We start from the raw sequence: 19,314 nt of genomic DNA, 5'->3' as shown, positions 1-19,314 counted from the left end.
ATATCCTAAATATAGTGTGGTTTTGTAATCAAATTTTAATTTCAATGTGTTCAAATTAATTGAGCTACTCCACCCAAGTACCCCGGATTGGGAATCAGTAGTGTAGTAAACAAGAACCATAATTCATTGATAAACAGGAGTCGAGCTGCAAGATGAATAGTTTAATTTACGTTCTGTGGACAAGCACGTCTGTTAAATATATGGGCTTGAAAGAAATGAAGTGTCACTCAGCGCCTCTCAGGCTTGAAATAGCTGAAGCAGCTGAGCGCATGATTGCAGATGCAGGGTGAAGAGGTTCACTCACCTCCCTTTCCTCACTCACCTGCCAGCCGACAAAATCAAGGGACATTAGCTCAGAGCATTTTGTTTGATATTAACTTAAGTGTATGCTGCTGGAAAACCTACCTGATGCAACATTACTTATGCACATTCAGTTGTTTGTTTGCAATCTAAAAATACTCTACATGCCACTTTAAAGTCTGTTGAGCTGTTTTCCCCTTTCAATAATCTCTCTTCCACCATCCATCATGTCGGTGGTTAAACTGTCCGCGGCCAAACAATTCAGTTCAGGAGTCAAAGCACTTGTGACTTGAATCACGTATGCCAGGTGACCTTTTTTGTACACCCCGTAACCAAAACAACCATAAACATTCAGATAGTTTGAAGGGAAGCACAAACAGCCCTTGTCTCCAGAGCAGTAATTGACAGTGCATGATGCCTCACATTGTGCTCTGATGGGACAGATTTAGTTATTAGACTCTCAAATCATATAAAAAGAAGGCTTTGGTGATATTAATTTGGTTTCAGAAAGCATCAAAATTAGTTTAAACGATTTCTAATTCATGTCTTTGGATTTGATTTGCATTAACTTTGACCTTGGCACCTGGCGGCTGACCTCTTATCTCACTTCTCTTGTTTCCTTTTTGGCCTCCTGACTCACTGGCAGCAGTCGGACCAACTTTAATTATAGCCACCACAGCATTCCTTTCCGACAGAATAGGGGGAGATAGATAGAGAGGCCATGGGAGGGCAAGTGTGAGCCATATAGAAGAATATACAAAAATAGAGAAAGGTCCAAGATGGTTAAAAATAGACAGCAATGTCTGTTGTGTGATTTCATTTCATTGGGATGGGTGGGCGAGCCGTCCTCATTACGCCATTGTGGCTTACTTATAAATCTGCTGCTGTGTCTTGACATTTGTTTCTCTTTTCCTACTGCTAAGACTGAACAGCAACCATGGGCCAGAAGCTGGAGAAGCTGTCGGAAAAGGATGAAGAGTCTCTTGATAATTCAGATTGGTCGGGGCAAACCGAAGAGACGGAACAGTCGGAGACAGGACACCAAGAGGAGAGCAGAGATCAGGGCGATGGCAGTTTTGCGACCCCTCAGGGCATTGGTTGGATTAGTGGGATCAGCGGGCCGGCCACTGGGCACGCAGGGGAGCTAAGAGCCACTTCTGCACGTACAGACCCCCAAACTGGGCAGCCAATCAGGCCTCTAGGTCAGCGGGAGCAACCTTTGAACACCAGGGGGGTGGGTGGAGACAGGGAGAGTGTCACTCGAACTACAGAGGACTCAAAAACTGTCCTGAGCTCTAAGGAGACAACTTCCAACAAAAGGCAAGGCTCTGGGGGTAAAGCTGTGGCATATACTGGGACTACAGCTATGGAGGAGCAAGGAAATGGGAAGAAATCAGAACTTGGGCGTAGTAAGTTATTTCCTGACAGTCAAACCAGGAGTCATTACGATCCCACCAATGAGGAGGACTTTGTGGTGCTCGACAAGGATGAGACTTGGATGTCATCTGATGGGGACATTGCTTTTGGCAAAAGGATAAAAACGGATCAACCGCCTATTAAAAGAAGAGCTGAGGAAGACACTTCTGCTCGCGACAATACCCTTTCACAAGCTTCCAGAAATGCACCTCAAGAAAAGAGTAATGAGAAGAAAAGCAGGAGAAGATCTGATACACATTCAGTCGCGGCTGACAGTGTGGAAGCACATGCGGAGAGTTCAACCGAAGCCTGTATTGAGAGAGAAATGGGTCAACATTTGGCTGAAGTGACAGGCAGCAGGTGCCGGCTAAAAGGAGTCGGTCATGTTGGAGCTGCCCACGCTGAGACAACTGGGAGCGGAAGAGCAGAGAGGGAGCAAAGCATGAATGACCACAGCGAGGGGATAGTAACTACAAACATTAACGCTGCACAAAACAGCAGCTCGGTGAAAAGATTAAGAGCAAGCACTGATGATTTGAAAGACACCATTGAAGAAGAACAGGAGGAGCTGGGTAGGGAGAGAGAAATGAAGTCAAAATGGGAACCATGCTTGGAAGATTCTCCTTTAAGAGGGTCTGAAAATCAATGTAAGGAAAGTCACGATTCTGGATTTACTGCACAAAAAAAACAAGTAGGAGCGGATCAGTCCCTTCTGAGCAGGTTTGCTGGTGCTGTCTCTAAGAGGGCTAAAGCAGGTAGTGTGTGTAACAAGAATGAAGATGGTCAATTGTCCTGTAAAGCAGTCGACTCTTATCCCTCAAAGGTCAAGGCATCTAGCTCTAATACACCACCACTGCAAGATTATCCCCCACTTTCATTGGAACAATGTGATATGATCCTTCATTCTCCTCTGCCAGGGACTGAAGGTTGTGATGGAAAGATACAGGTTGCGGGCTTAAAGCGAGAGAGCGAGCTTGTTTGCTTCTCTGCTGTCATCACCCCGCCACCTGTAACTTATCTGTTGCCTCAGAGAGACGCATCAACAGTAAATTCACAGACGGCACCAGATGCCTCAAGTGACTCCAAAGATGAAAAGCCCAAAGTTAAAGGTCCACCTCCGCCTGTCCCCAAAAAACCTAAAAACCCATTTATAAAGCTCAAAACTGCCCAATTAAGGTCCACTGATGTGCAAAGAAGAGGCAAAGATCATCTGCGCTCTGAGGAGAGGGCCAAGAGGAGACACACTTTTGATTTTAATAAAGTAATTCCATGCAATACGCCAGCTAATCAGGACATGTGCCTGCTGTGGGACGAAAGGGGCTCTTACATTGTGCCCGCCAACATGCGCCGGCTGTCAGCTGACCTCAGCCCTTGGGAAAATGTTTCACTCGGACATGTGGATGATCGGTACGGAGACATGATCGACTTTGACTACTGCATGCGTATGGAACAACTCTCTCCAGATGAAGAGCCGCAAAATCTGGACATGTTAGAGAGAAGAGTGTTCCTGGAGAGACGATCCAGGTTTAAAAGCTCTACACCTCCTGCTGTTGCGAGAAAGCCCTCAAATCATTTTGCATCCCAAGAGGCTCTTCACGTACCTGAGGTCACATCGCACAATGAAGTCCGAAAACCAGAACCTGCTTATTCACGGCAAAGAGAAATCTACCCTGAACCCCTATCTGAAAGACTCAGCACACACATCAGCAACGACAACCATGGGAGCTATGGTAGACGTAAAGACAACCACAGTAGTGATGCAGGAAATGGCAGTGAGGTGGATTCCTACAAGCCTGTGTCAGAAATCATTAAAGAAAGGAATCAAATGCAGAGACATCAGTGTCGAATCAAACCTGAAGGGGCCAAAGCTCCTGTTCGGGTGGCAGAGGAAGGTCCAAGTGTTAAAGTATCCCAAATAAAGAATGCCTTTGATGTACCAAAGAAACCCAAAGAGAGACCACCGGAAGTTCAACCATCTCCAAAGAAAGGTAAGGACTTTAGACTGTCAGTGCAAGAGACGTAAGTTCTGTCCTTTTTTAATGACCTTATGGGAGTAACAGAATGAGAGTAATACAAAATATTAACTGCATTCTGTTACAGTTTAAATTGACTTGAAGGGATTCATTCTGCATAGGAGGTTATATTTTTGGTTCAGATTGTTTGTTGGTTAGTTTGTCTGTTTGTCAGCAGGATTACGGAAAACCTACAGCGTTGATTTTCCTAAAACTTTGTGGAAGGATGTAGCATGGGCCGAGGAAGAACCTGATACATTTGACAGTGACAGTGTCAGTGACAGTGCCCTGAGGAGAAACACAGGACACTGTCAGGAAAGTGTTTTGCCATGGATATACAAGACCCAGACAAATCAGCCCAGCAAGACGATTTTGAAGTATTCCAAAAGTAATTAAAAGTATTTAGAATATGTTACTTTTTTATGATTCATCTAATGGAATATGTAACAAATTACATTTTACGGAACATATTCAGTAATCTGTAGTGGAAGACATTTTATAGTAACCTTTCCAACACTGTAAAGTATTTATTAACAGAAAAATGGTGTATTATATGAGGATGAGAGGGTACTTTCCAAACTGCATACCACAGGCTGTCATGTGAAAACACTTACAATTTCATAGTACAACTTTTAATGAAGGATTCATAATGTGGGTTAATAGTTCTCTATTTGCGTACAAAATTATACTAATAACTAATTTGATTAAGTCTTCAAAGGAATTGTCACGTTAAGAATTAATTTTACAGAGAAATGTTGTTTTGGGTTTTTTTTCGAGTTTAAATGTTCTGGTTTGACTTTGTTTAAGACTGTGACTTTCGGAAAGGAACTTACTGGTAGATTTTAAATTAAACGCTACATTTAAAAAAATATATTTAAAGCTCCTCATCAGTATTTTATATAACGCTCAGCTCCCCTCAGCTCTAATGAAATTTATAGTCACTTCTAGCTCATCATTTTGATTTTATGGTTTCATTCGAAGCAGCTGATGTTTTCATGCTGTGCCAGTAACGTAACAGGACCAAAGTGTTATGTAATATACAACATCTGAGTGTCTTGTTTGGTTGGGATGTAATTCAATATAAAACAAAGCAAGGTTTTCACAGATATCTTTTCCCATGCCCCAGACTGAAATGAGATTCAGTAGCATTACATAACTGTTAAAGATGAACAATCAAATCAATGTTTCAACTTCCTTTCATTTTGTCAATCAGTCATAGAAATTTGTCCCCTGACCAACTGGTGCAAGTTTTGAATCTGAGTCCTGGTGTGTGTTCAGCTTGGATGTTCTCAGATTCCTCCCACACTGGAGTCTCAGATTGACTCCTGGGTGTAAATGAGAGTGTTAATGTGTTTGTCTACTTTAATAATCCCCGTGGCAGTCTTGGAAAACGTCCACAGTGTTTCCCCGCCTTTCACTGATCGCTACTGGGATTGGCTCCAAACCCTTCAATCTTTTAGAAAGAAGCAGGTGAAGAAATAAGGAAAACATTTCTTTCAATGTCTCCAATTCACTCTGTTGTCCATCACATCATCCTAAAATGGCTAGATAAAATTTCAGTCATACACTGTAAAACCCAACTTGTTGTTTCAACTTAAATATTTGAGTGTCCATGTTGCAAAATAATTTTATGTCAAGACAACAAAGACAGTGGAGTTGACTCAAGTGAATCATGCCATTTGACTCATATTTTAAGTTAAAATTACTTTTTGCACAAATCTTTGTTGTATTGAAAAAGAAAAATTAGTTATAACAAACAAGCATCATTGGGTTTTACAGTGTACTTCATACTAAGAAAATTCTCCATAAACTAAGAGACTCACATGAGCAGCTTCACAGTAGTTTGACAAAAAAGAAAATATCACAACTCAAGGAACTTACTTGCCTTTTCCCAAGCTTTTAGCTGTATCACATGATCTCGGTTGTCAGACGTCATGGATGTGGATTGGTTTTGGGCCGTGACATGGTTAAAAGCCCAGGAAAAAGTTTAGAAAATTCCTTATGTTTGAGACTCTGAAAGAAGGGCTAGACAATCCACAGTAGAGAAAAAAACACACACAAATTAAACTTTTTAGTCAGCAGATCTGGTGTAATTGTTTGAGCGACAAAATATCAGAAAATAGTAAAAAAAAAAAAAAAATTTAAAATGGAAAAAAACAGTTTGTGAAAGTCCAAAGTGATGTTTTGTCGTTCCAAAAGCAAAAAATAGTCAGATTAATAATGTTATAAAACAGAGAAAAGCTTGAAATCTTGAAATATTTGTGGGGCTGAAAACAGCATTTCCTGCCATTTTTACAAGACAAATTACATTAACAAATAATAAATGATCAATATAGTTGGTAATTATTTTTCTATCAATCGACTAATCGTTGCAGCTTTACACATAAAAAAAACTGCATTTGATCAACCCAAATAAGTGAAAAAAATGTGTTCTGTGTATACATAATTACAGAAAATGTCTAAGAGGTACTGGTTAATAGCTGCTTTTCCTGAATAGTTGTGATGTGTGGGTGCATCACAGACTATGGGGGGCTTCTTCATTGTGTTTGGGCAGTGCAGGATGGGGTGGGTGGGATTGGGTGGCTTGGTATGGGACAGAGGGGGAGGGGAGGGACCACGATACAAAAGATGCTGCTGGCAATGAAAACCCACATTTTTGCACAGCTGAACAAAATGCATTCATTCAGTAGGTCTACTTCAAAAAACACGAGGAGGGTGTAGCAGCAAGAAACACAGATTTCCTGCAGCCCCATCCCCATTCATAGCCTTGGGAAATGAAATCTAACTTTTCATTTGCGCATGTGCCGTAGCCGGTCGTCATCCTATTGAATTTAATAACGATGAGAGAGTAGACGATTGCTAGTCTTCCGCAGGTGAGAAGCGGACAGGAGATGCTATATTTGTCAGCTGGCATCCAGAAATACTTGTAGATTTAAAACACTTACTGCGAGCCACATATTTGCAATCAGGAGGGTGAATAAGTGCATAACGGCTGAGCTCTTTTTGTGGAGACAAGGGATACTCCAGCAACGTCCTGCAGGATAAGGGCGCGCCTAAACTACCAGATTCATGTGTTGTGATTGATTACCCCGTGCTTACGAAAATCTTGCATAGATTTAGGAGGTAAGAAACCATAAAAAGTGTTTTTTCTCTCTCTTTGCATTGTGCATTTTGCATGTGACCCGTCGCTCGGGGCTGTGCAGCATCCATTTAGCTCGCTGGATGGGTTTGAGAATGGGAGCAGCCAAAAACCTTGGGTGGAAATATCTGCACTTGCGTCAGCTGGCGGCGGTCCACCGCAGCTAACAGTTAGCAGCTAGGCTAGGCGGCTAGCCGGGGCTTGCTAACAGTTAGCAGCTAGGCTAGCCGGGGCTAGCTCACTGATGAGCGGCTCGGGTGTAAAACACTGGCAGGCTAGTGGAGCAGTAAAACCAAAATAACACGTTATAATACGCGTAGAGCTCTGTGCGGACATAATACAGAAGTCTTGTGGCTACTCATGTAATATATGTTGTTAAACAACTCAGAGCCTTAAGAAGCTGGACTGTGTTTATCATTGTGCTCTGCGTTTCATACTGATTTGGGAAATCGTTCACATCATTGTTCTCTGTATGCCACGGCTGAAATGCCATCTTTGTATGATCGCAGGCAGTCTCACTAGTTAGTTTTCATCTATAAATGTATTCTTGGGCTGCTTCCCTCTTACCTGTGTGCATACATGTGCGAAACCAAACTAAACATGGTCTACGCTCGCAAATCATTGTTCAGACGCTGGTGCCAAGAGTGAGAAGTGAATTAGATAAGAAAGCGTTTAGTTACTATGCCCCTTTATCATGGAACAATCTGCAAAAATAATTGAAATTGTCTGAGTTGATCACAATCGATTAATTTAAATCGATTCTAAAGGATAAAGAAATAATTTATCTTGGTCAATGTGACTACTCCATATAAGTCTCTACTTGAGGCTCCTTCAGTGTTGTTGTGATGGCTGTATTTGTATTTAATTGTTTATGATAACTGTGTTTAAATGTTGTAACGTGTCACTATGTATGCTGCTTTCTTGGCCAGGTCTCTCTTGGAAAATAGATGTTTTAATCTCAACGAGACTTATACCTGGTTAAATAAAGGATATATATACAATAGTGTACAGATCTGTGCGGACATAATACAGAAGTCTTGTGGCTACTTATGTAATATATGTTGTTAATACGGTCCCCTTTGGTTGCCTGCTCCTCCAGCGGCTCTTCAGACGGGACCAGCCCCGGCACAGCTGCCTGGCTGCCGGTTAGTGCGGCGGAACACGGCCCAGCGCTACCGGAGCCACATTTCACTTTAACTTCACTTTACTAACCAAACATTTGTTTCATAAATCTCAACATATTAATAAACCCGACGCTGTGTTTTGTTCCTAAGTGATGGGCACATCTGGAGCGTACCCACCAAAATACAAATCTGCGACCCACCCCCTTGTTTCAGGGACGGTAGCCTTAGCCAGCATAGCTATCTTAAGTTACCGCTATCTAAAGCTTCTCACAGGCTCTGCTGGGAATTACAGACAAGATAGCTTAAAATAAAAGCTGATTCTCATTATCATGCTGGTGTTTTAGTTTGTAGCTACTTGTTTTATTGGGGACACAGCCGAGCTTTGTGGTAACACCAGCTAACATTAGCTAGCTACCATTGTTTAACGCAGGGGTGGGCAACTGGAGGCCCGGGGGCCGCAGACGGCCCGCACCCACATTTGAAGTGGTCCTCAGTACAACTACATGCATTTGAGCATGAAATCTTAAAAGTGCAGTGTAAAAATTCAGAAAATTACTTCTTGCAATTAATGTTGGTCTGCTGTTCTTGCACTGAAAAAAATCACAGTAAGTGGTTATTTTTTATTTGCTTTAAACATTTTGTATTCCTATTTATACTGTTATACATGCATTTGAGCATGAAATATGTTAAGCTACTGCACTGTTAACATATTTAAAATTGCAATTTCATCATAGCTGGCTAAGTGCACGGTCATATATGTGTCGATGAAAAATTGTGGCCCCCTCCAGCATTTAAGTTGCCCATCCCTGGTTTAACGTTAGCACAGTGCAGCTGTTTCCACCTCTACTGATTAATTTGGTTTATTCAGCATAAACTTTCAAAGAAATGCAACACACCCAGTTTTAAGAAACCTATGCAGAGTTAAAGTGATAGTGATTGCATCTTGTGTTGTGTCCAATCATTTAATCGCATTGTCCAGACAGACTGAGATAACAGACAGAGAGGCCAGACTCCTGCAGGGCTGCTCGTGTTTTTTATTTTTTATTTATAGAGATATTGTCCGTTCATCTTACATTGTTAGAAAATAAAATGACAGCATTAGTGTGTAAACTGCTGCTGGAACAAGGCCGCCCACCATGATGATGCTCTGTAATGTCCTACTGGGTGGTGATATGGTGGCAGAGAGCAGCAGCACGTTGTAATGTATGACATCAACTGGAGCCTGCAGGGGCTGAAGCAGCTCATTTTGTCAGATGCATATTTTGAGTGAGGGTTGCTGGTCTTGAATGGAGCTCTAATTTTGGCTGAGGGAACACGTTGTTCTGGTCAGCCGTAAACTGGAGTCCTGTGCTGTACAGGTATTATGCAGCCCTGCAGCAGCTTGATCATTGTGCACGGCTCTGTGGCACATTGTGCTGTTAATCATTTATATCCGTGCAGCAGCAGGTATTTGATTTATGAAAAGGGTTATTTCTAATAATCAGACTTGACACTGCTCATTCCTCTCATATCAGTTTCTGATGATAATAGTAACCGAGGAAACTGCTTTTTTATTTTGGTGCTTGTACAGTACTGGTTGACTGATATGGGTTTCTCAGTCACCAATATTTAGAAAGCAGGGCGGCAGATTAATAATGCTGAAATCATGTTGCTTTGGTTTTCATAGTTTTTTTTGCATCTGATAAAATCCCCAATTTCTTATAACAAATGAGACACAAGATTACTCACAACCACCCCAAATCATTATTATTAATATTAAATGATAAATCTGATAAAGGAGTTGGTGCTGTGGACCCATACAATTTTTTTTTCAAGATAATTTAGCTGTTTGGAGGCTTTGTATAGTGGTTCTAACCGTAGAATTGCAAAACTAACACAAGAAGTGCTAACTTTGTTCTCTGACAATTTTTGGTGAATCGGACTTGTGAACGCAGGCAGCACCAGATGCTGATTATGTAAAAATGCAGTTAATCAGCTGCCACCAGTTCTGATGTGTGTGTATGTTGTTTGGAGGTTACTCTCTGAACTAAGGTTTTATGAAAGTGGCTTTCTGTTTAGGCAAAGCGGAGTTTATATGAGAAGATATTTGATTGGATGGAAGGTTTAGACTTGGCTGTTATGTTAAATGGTTAGTGCCCTTTTTTACATTGTTTTTTTTTTATCACATTTTTTATTTTTGAAGTAAAAAACACCATACAATTGTCAAAATTTTCAATGACGTCTGTACATTAACCATATAAGAATCATAAATCAACTCCATGTAATCAAAAAGATGTATGATCAATCAATCAAAGTCTCTGCACACCCCGTTCTGAGATGAGGTCTAATCAGGCCGAATAATTGAAAACACCTGTGTGGGTGTATAATTGGTGTGTAGGAGCTTTATGGCTTCAATCTTATTGTGCTGAATTCATATTATTGCTTTTTTGTATTTATACATTTTACCTGTCCTAAATGTCGTAATCATCATTACAAATACAGAAAATTAAAGCATTTACCATTATAATATTATTATTTGAAAATTTAAATGACAGCTTTAATATTTGACAGTACTTATGAAAGTTTAAGTCATTTGCAGAACTGTACAGTATGGTGGTTTGAGGTTTTGGATTTTGGAAGAAAAAAAATCCATGTTTCTTTATCAGATCAAAAATGCAGTGATTCAGCTTTTCCATTTTCTGAGTGTGAAGAAGCAGATGGTTCGGTGTGACGACAGACACGCAGATAACTGGAGAAAAAAATCCTGCAGCCTGTATAACGGCTCAGTATGTCGCTTCAGACTGGCAGCTTAATTACCGCCCTGAGACACGATATTTTCCACATAATTACACAGAAAAGCAGCATGTCACTAAAAATGAAAAATCTCCTCACGTATCAAAGATGGGAGTTTGGGAGAATAACAAAAGACAATGGTATAACAACTCCTGTTTTTGGAGAATTCCCAGTGTGTTTGGTTTTCATGTTTTTGGCTGCAGAACAGTTCCCCAAGTTGTCAAAATGCCGAATATGCTGTGAAAACTATCGTCTAGTCTCGATGAACAACTTCTCTTGAAGCTGGAAGCAGAAATGAGAGTTTAAGAAGAAACAGGAAGAGGTGAACATGCTTGAGGGTGCACCGAGCCACAATGTGATCATTAAATACAGATCAACAATGAGATCATTCCCAGATTCATGGAGCAGCGACAGCCCATCTGTGTGTGCTCGCAGGAGATCATGTGGTGAAAATAAAATGTCACTGGAGACATTTTTTCATAAATGCGTACCTTTATGCTCCATCCATATCAGTAAACCTAAAATATGTAGCTCCATCTCTTCCACAGTTTCATTAAATTGGAATCACGTCTTCATAGACTTCCACTCTGTTCTATTTTTTGTTTGTTATGCAAGGGATGAAGCTATTTCTTAATTAATTACACATGTCCTGTGGAAGGGTGAGAAAGGAAGTGGCTGGCTTTTTAAACCCCAATAAAAGTTGCCGAAAAAGATTTTTGCTCTGTAACAGAATCTGCTGGGCTGCAGATTTGTGTTCTGCACTACGTGGCAGAAGTGGAGCTATAATTTCACTTTCTGAGGTGTCATCAGCTAGCCTTAAATATTAATTACAAATAAAACTTTAAATTTGTGATCTCATCTAGTTGCAATAAATTGAGGGCAAATGCTCACCAGTTTAAATCACATCCATGCAGACTGAAATACACAGTGCATGAATTTAATTTGATTTTTTTAATGCACTTTAAGAGGTGAAGTATTTTTTAAATGTCTTGTATTACAGCACTAAGAAATATCTTCTTATATATTATAAACGTCTATCTTTTATAGTGTACTGTTACTCTGTATGATGTGCATAATTTGTTGTCCAGATGTCCAGTTTTTAACTTGATTTAGCTTTTTTCTGCCTGTGTTTTCATAGAATTCTTGTTAGCGCTGGGCAATATATATATTATTCTGTCAAAATGATCTAAATATTTATATGTTGTATGTATTGCTCTATATTGTTTCTTTCATGATGAACAGTTGCTGCAATGTGTTATGGCAATCAAATAAAAAAGATCTTGTGCTCAGCTGTTGCAAGATGAAGTACAGTGAATAAATTAGTGGCAATGTACACCTGGATATTTAAATACACACTTTTTAATTAATAAATTACATTAAAAACAAAGGGAAGTGAACCAAGTGTGATATTATTAATTTTTCTGATTATGTGTCACCTCATAATGTTAAATAATTTGGTAGAATTGCATTTGACAATGCTGTATGGTTGCTTTAATTCTTGCTGCACTGCCAGTCAACAGTTTTTGCAGGTTTATTTCAGTCTCACTCGAGTCTGGAAATGTACACTAAGATAAGTATGTAAACACAGCTGGAGGAATAAAAATGTGCCTTATGTACAGTTTACCTCAAATGTTTGTCAGTAGGTAGAGCTGATTTATTTCCCTTGCATGCACAGGAACAAACTGTGCTGGCAGTAAACCAAACTAACCCTGAGGTTTCCTCGACACGCACATTGTCGACAGAAGGATGCTCATTTTCAAATTTGATAGCATCATCTGGGTGAAAACGGCCTATTTCTATAGTGTTTATACATTTTATTTAATGTTTGAATGACTTTGGGTACATTTCTGGACCTCACACTCGGTGTCTCTTATTTCCCTGTACAGATATGTTGCGGCGAGTTGTGCGACAGAGCAAGTTCCGTCATGTGTTCGGTCAGGCCGTGAGGAACGACCAGTGCTACGATGACATCCGTGTTTCCAGGGTCACATGGGACAGCTCCTTCTGTGCCGTCAACCCAAAATTTGTTGCCATCATTATAGACGCCAGTGGGGGAGGAGCCTTCCTTGTACTTCCTCTACAAAAGGTGGGTGACGCTGTGCAACACCTTCTCATTTCCATCAAGGCTTTTAAAAGCCTCAGAACCCCAGGCGGTTTCATGAATGAAAGTTGACACAAAGATACAAGTGTCTTACTGTAACAGTACACTGTATAATAGTATAGGATTCATTGTAGCTAATCAATGCTATAGGCTTGGTCAGCAGACCTTCAGCCCCCTGCTGCTGCGACCCCATCCTGCCGTTCCCCGAGGCTCATATCTATAGTAAAACCCACAGATAATCAATGTTTAGATCTGCCTGGTTGTAAAGGCATCCAGTGTGTATCCTGTTACAGCCGGCTCATTGAACACATGATACTCTCAGAGGGGATGGGTGCTGTGCTGTTATTTTAGGCCACTGGGTTAATTGATTTATATTGGCTGTATAACGTCCTGCCTCTGGAGAAGCTGCTGAAACCCTTGGACGTTCAGGTGGACAGATGTCCTATCAAGAGGACAATGGATGAGGTCATAGCAGTAAAATGGGTTTACTGTGTCCTCATGTTAAAGGCCCAGAGGATCAAATGTGTGCATGACACTAAGCCATCCCAGTCTCTCAGTCAGTGAGGATTTCAGTCAGTGTGGGCTGCCCTCTCCTCACAGACAACCGCCACAAATTAATACAATCTTTGGAAAAAATAAGATAAGATAAGACTTTATTTATCCCGCAATGGGGAAATATAGTTGTCACAGTGGCTCAAGATACAGACACATAGATATTGAATACAGAATAAGAATATAAAAATGTGACATATACATACATTCTACACACATTATATACCTACATTTCTGCTATTTGGCATTTATATTATATATATATATATATATATATATATATATAAAGTACTTTGCATTTTATAGATATTGCACATTGAAGAAAATATATTTTAGCATGTTAAATAGGTTAAATAACATCAATGAATAAATATATTTAAATATATGCATTGATATAGGTAATATATATTATAGTAACATAATATAAGTTCACATGTTTGGTCTTCTACTTCCTGGTTTTGCAGAGTTTAATGTCTGACATTTAATAAATTACTTGACTAAGTGTAATTTTTGAGAAAGCTCTGTGTTTTTAGCATAGCACAAGAAGATATACATTTCAGTGTGATGGTTATAAAAGAGTCAGTATTGTCTTGTAGTGATGCAAAGCGCCAAATGTACCATACGACAGTTAAATTAGCACGTTTGCCAGTCATTTTCATATCTCTCTGACAGATATCAGCCCAAATGATGTTATTGCTCTTCTGTAGCTCACACTCTTGGTAACAAAGTCGTCTCCTGTCTCACAGAGCGGCCGTATAGACAAGGTCTACCCTACAGTATGTGGTCACACAGGCCCGGTGTTGGACATCGACTGGTGTCCTCACAATGACCTTGTCATTGCCAGCGGCTCGGAGGACTGCACCGTCATGGTAAGGACACGGTTAAACTTTTATGTTTTACTTGGTTTATTGCAGTAACTTAACAGATTTTTTTCTGTGTAGTTTCTGGCCTGTAACTGTTTTTTTTTTCTGACCCAGGTTTGGCAGATCCCTGAGAACGGGCTGGAGAACCCCCTCTCAGAGCCTGTGGTGGTGTTAGAGGGCCACTCTAAGAGGGTCGGCATCGTGTCTTGGCATCCCACCGCTCGCAACGTTCTCCTCAGTGCAGGTTTGTTCTGTCTGAGAGCTGTCATACAGCATGTGCCTGAAATAAAACTGAAATATCCGTTGAGGTAATTGTCTGCCATTTGTCCACCGTGCACAGCTGAACTCCATATTTGACCAATAACCTCACAGACGGCCTTCTGTCATGTTGCTTTGTGTGTGATGTAAAGTGCCTAAAATAACCCTTGGGCAAAGACGTGACTGTAGTCATATGTGCATGTGGCCATTTTAGGGTGTGACAACCAGATCATCATCTGGAATGTGGGCACGGGAGAGGCCATGATCAACCTGGAGGACATGCACCCTGATGTTATCTTTAGTGTCAGCTGGAGCCGCAATGGCAGCCTGCTCTGTACCGCCTGCAAGGACAAGAAGGTCCGCGTCATCGATCCCCGCAAGAAAAAGGTTGTCGCGGTAAGTGAACACGCTGCGGGGGGATTTGAGGCTCGGATGCTTCTCGTGTGGAATAATCTTTCCCAGAATCAAGTGTTGACTCAAAGCGCCATCAAACGTGGCTGCCCAATCTGACAAGTGTGTTTCTGTTTTTAGGAGAAGGACAAAGCTCACGAGGGAGCTCGACCAATGAGAGCAATCTTTTTAGCAGACGGAAACATTTTCACCACTGGATTCAGCCGCATGAGTGAGCGTCAGCTGGCCCTGTGGAAAACTGTACGTCAGCGCGGTGAATCTCATTCAATCCTGAACACACTGACACATCACATAAACACTTCCATATATATGAGGCTTTAAAGTGATGCTTGCTTTGTGCAGCTCCCTAGCTGAAAAGTCCACTATTGTCAGTGGTTTCTGTCAGTTTTCTAATTTAATTTTCATTACACCTTAGCTCCAGTAGGGGGCGGTAAAGTCAAAGGATAACATCAACAGTGATTTCACATTTCCAGATCTAATTAACAGGAGTTATTTTTTGTGATTTATTTTTCATTCTTAGCTCGAGGTGATGTAGGTGCCATAACACTCCTCTACAATTTAGTGCTGCATCAAATACTGCATTTTTGTGTTTCCAGGACAACTTGGATGAGCCGATATGTGTTCAAGAGATGGACTCCAGTAACGGAGTCCTGCTGCCCTTCTATGACCCCGACACCAGCGTAGTCTACCTGTGTGGAAAGGTGAGCAGCCCTGTAAAGAGAAAATCCTGTTTTTGTCTCCCATTTCTGATTATTCATTTCAAAAACTGACTTTGAGCTGTGACTGTGTGTCTTCAGGGTGACAGCAGCATTCGGTACTTTGAGATCACTGATGAGGCGCCGTTTGTTCACTACCTCAACACGTTTTCCACCAAGGAGCCCCAGAGAGGCATGGGATACATGCCCAAAAGAGGACTGGACGTCAACAAATGTGAAATCGCAAGGTACTGCAGTAATTATTATTATGCGTTTGTGGAGCTGACATACAGTACAAGGCTCATTTTGGATTATTACAGACAAAAACTGTTTATTACATAAGAGCACATCAGCTAAAAACAATTTATATCTAGATTTTTATGTCCGAAAGGGAGACATCCAACAGATTTTCTTTATTGATTCATCTACTGTTTTTGTCTCTTTCTCAATTAATTATTTGGTCTATAAAATGTCAGATATTAGTTTAAAATGCCAATCACAATTTTCCAAACCCCAGGAACACATTTAAAAGTCTAAGTTTAGTGCAGCAAATATTTAAAACCCGAAGATATTCAGTTTGGTATCATAGAAGATTTCGAAAAACCAGCAAATGTTTACATTTTAGAAGTTGGAACTAGAAATTTTGGGGCATTTTTGGCCATAAAAGGGAAAAAGATGACTCTATTATCAAAATTGTGGCTGATTAATATTCTGTCAGTTGTCTTTTCAATTAATTAACTAATTGTTTACGATCTGGACATCACCATTGTTTAATATAAATATTGTAAAATTTGTTACATCTGATTCTAACTACTACCACAATTTTATTTTTTAAATCTGAATTTAACTAATTAAACTAAACAAATAAATACTGAGTTTTACCATTAAATACATTCAGTAATTTACAAAATGCATTCCATTCTGTTAAAAATAAATATTTTAAATTAAAAAAATTATATTTTTTCTTACTTTTCTGTGTTCATGTTTTCTGTGGTGTGGTTAACTGTAATATTATTCCTCTCTGTAGGTTTTACAAATTACATGAGAGAAAATGTGAACCAATCATTATGACAGTCCCACGTAAGGTAAGTCTGTTTATATAAAGTCATAAATCTTCTGTTCTTTGCTGCTTTATAGACCGTGTCCTTATGATCCGCTGTCCCCCTGTCCTGATTACATGTCCTCTCCACCAGTCGGATCTGTTCCAGGACGACCTGTATCCCGACACAGCCGGCCCTGATCCCGCCCTGGAGGCAGAGGAGTGGTTCGCTGGGAAGAACGGAGGCCCCATCCTGATCTCTCTCAAAGATGGCTACACTTCCACAAAGAACCGGGATCTGAAAGTTGTCAAGTCAAACGTGCTAGAGACCAAGCCGGCCCTGAAGGCAGAAAACGTCCCGACTATCCAGAAGCACGCTTCTCCACTGCCCTCAGTAGGGAGTGTAAACATGGTACCTAGTTTTCCCTTTAACTATAACTTTTGGTTGTTTCTACTTTTAGTACTGTATCTAGGTTCTTAAAACATTGTATTATTAGTGTTTGTCTTAAAAAAAACCTTGCACTTAAAACTCACAAAGCATTTTGCTGACATTTCAACTCCCCCATTCAAAGTAATTATTTTGGTTGGAACAATTCACAAACGTTATGGATCAGCACATACTTTGGTATTTGGGTCATGATTCAGTGGAACAGAAAGGGAAAATGTTAACTACTGGAGGGCTTCCTTGCCTCTAAAATCCCTGCTCATTTTGCCAGGATTAACAACAAATTTTGAAGTAGATAAAATACAGAACATGGCCCATAATATCTTCCCTAAAGTTCTGGGGATCTTAAGCAGTCTCTGAAACGGATAGTCCAGATTTATTTTCTTTTTTTGAGTGGAGTTTTATGAGGTACTTATCCATAGTCAATGTTTTGCCTACATTAGATGATCCCCAGTCTGTTGTCACATTCAAACTCCATTGGTTAGCTGCTAGAAAAGTATATGTATGGGAACAGAGGCCGAGGAGAACTAACTAAACACTCAGCCACTTTCCAAAAAGTACTCAGTGGAAACACGCCTATAGAATCTCAAGAAAGTACCGCTGTGGAGGGGACAGAAGCAAAATGTATTTTAGACACCTAAAAAGTCAGTACCTCTTTAAGTCCATGCTGTATTTAGAATGTTTTCACCCCTTTACCTAGCCATCAGACAGCCCTCTCTGACAGGGAACTCAAGCCATTATGCTCTTTACAAAGCTACCAGACTCCTTTGACAAAAACAGTAATTTTACCTCTTAACACATTGCTAGTCTGCCACTGCCATAATTGTTTAGTTTGTTTGTGTTATTGTGTGTCATTGGTGAATCCTAACTAACTCCTGAAAAAAGCTCATACCTGTACCTCATACAGCCCAACTAAAAAAATATCCCTTTAAGAGTCAAACACGCTGAGCTAAATTTCTCTCCTTTTTGACCAGAAAATGGAAGATAAACTGGAAGAGGTACTCCGAGAGTTCAAGTCACTCAGGGACCGCGTCATCCTCCAAGACCGTCGAATTGCCAGACTGGAAGAGCAAGTTGCCAAGGTTGCCATGTAAGACGCCGCGCCCCTTCCTGGGACCGTTCGTCTTTTTTTATTTTATTTTATTTTTTCCAATGGGCGGGGGTCAGCCACGGCCAAATTCTCAAAGATTCGGCTTCATTGAGCTTGGCGTCGTCCCCGTGATGAGACCAAGCCCTACATTCCAAGATGAACTTTATTTTTCCTCATCAAGTCTCACACTTCGCCCCGACACACAGAGAAAAGGAAAAACTCTCGCAGCTCATGTACACAATTGAAGAAAAGACATTTTTGTTGAAGAAAAAGTCTTAACTTTTTTCATTTGTTTGTTTTTCAAATCGTGGCGAAACATTCTCATGTGAAGTTTGTACTTACTACTCAAAAACTGTATGTAGCATCAGTATTTCCATTGTTATTTTTTGTGTTGCCAAATATGAATCGTGTGCGGTTTCATGCACTGCTTTTACATTTATTTTCTCTCCTGTTGTACATTCCAGTCACAACCTGGTAGATTGATTTAGTCAAGCTGGATATTTTTAAACAATAGCTGTTGAAGTTTTTTCCTCCCACCCAGTTTGCTCATTGATAACCATCAGATTTATGAATGTGGAAGAATTCCTTCAAAAGCATTTTGTTCCTGTTCTTCTGGGCTTGAAATTTAACATTGGGTTTTATTTGGGGAGGGGGGAGGGGGGGTTGCATCTCTCTGGTGTAAATGTTGTGCAAATGTAGTGGTGCCTCTTCGTCACTGTTAAGGGTCAAACTAAAGTCACCCTCTCCAGTGCATATTTGGTGTTGGGAAGGGACCACTCACCCAGCTTGTGATTCACTGAACCCCTGACAAACAGTTCTGTGCACATAATAAAGATTTTACACATGAAAACCTATATTTTCTTTTCCTTTCTTTATAATATTTTGGGTTCTATCAAACTCCCTGTCCCTGTAGGTGGAATGTAGAGCTCATCGTGTGTCAGAGGGAGCGTTGCATCTATTCAATTTCACCATCAGATATCGATGTAAAATGTCATTGCACCTGTTGGTCAACTGTTCGTGCTGGTGAGGCGGCCTCTGCTGCACACAATCTGTATATCTGAGATTTGATGACTGCTGAATAGTGATGAATATAACCA

The 19,314-nt window shown here is 40.4% G+C and overlaps 1 protein-coding gene across 1 annotated transcript; it reads left to right on the top strand.

The window, feature by feature from the left end:
- The first annotated feature begins 6,529 nt into the window (after nt 1–6,529).
- Nucleotides 6,530–19,067, top strand: coro1cb (coronin, actin binding protein, 1Cb). The gene is made up of 11 exons (XM_059358503.1): nt 6,530–6,851; nt 12,650–12,849; nt 14,163–14,285; nt 14,394–14,523; nt 14,752–14,933; nt 15,069–15,188; nt 15,545–15,649; nt 15,746–15,891; nt 16,671–16,728; nt 16,837–17,094; nt 18,102–19,067. Exons 2-11 carry the CDS (start codon nt 12,652–12,654, stop codon nt 18,219–18,221), a joined length of 1,440 nt encoding a protein of 479 aa, XP_059214486.1. The 5' UTR covers nt 6,530–6,851; nt 12,650–12,651; the 3' UTR covers nt 18,222–19,067.
- The last annotated feature ends 247 nt before the right edge of the window (nt 19,068–19,314 follow it).

Source organism: Centropristis striata, chromosome 19, assembly GCF_030273125.1.
Source record: "Centropristis striata isolate RG_2023a ecotype Rhode Island chromosome 19, C.striata_1.0, whole genome shotgun sequence".
In the NCBI taxonomy this organism is placed as follows: Eukaryota; Metazoa; Chordata; class Actinopteri; order Perciformes; family Serranidae; genus Centropristis; species Centropristis striata.
The sequence above is the reverse complement of the archived record's forward strand: the minus strand, read 5'-3'. Positions and strand labels throughout refer to the sequence as shown.

Coding starts and splice junctions, on each gene's coding strand:
- coro1cb (XM_059358503.1), top strand. CDS start 12,652: ATGTTGCGGCGAGTTGTGCGACAGAGCAAGTTCCGTCATGTGTTCGGT. Junction 12,850..14,162: donor TTGTACTTCCTCTACAAAAG/GTGGGTGACGCT, acceptor CCTGTCTCACAG/AGCGGCCGTATAGACAAGGT. Junction 15,650..15,745: donor TAGTCTACCTGTGTGGAAAG/GTGAGCAGCCCT, acceptor GTGTGTCTTCAG/GGTGACAGCAGCATTCGGTA.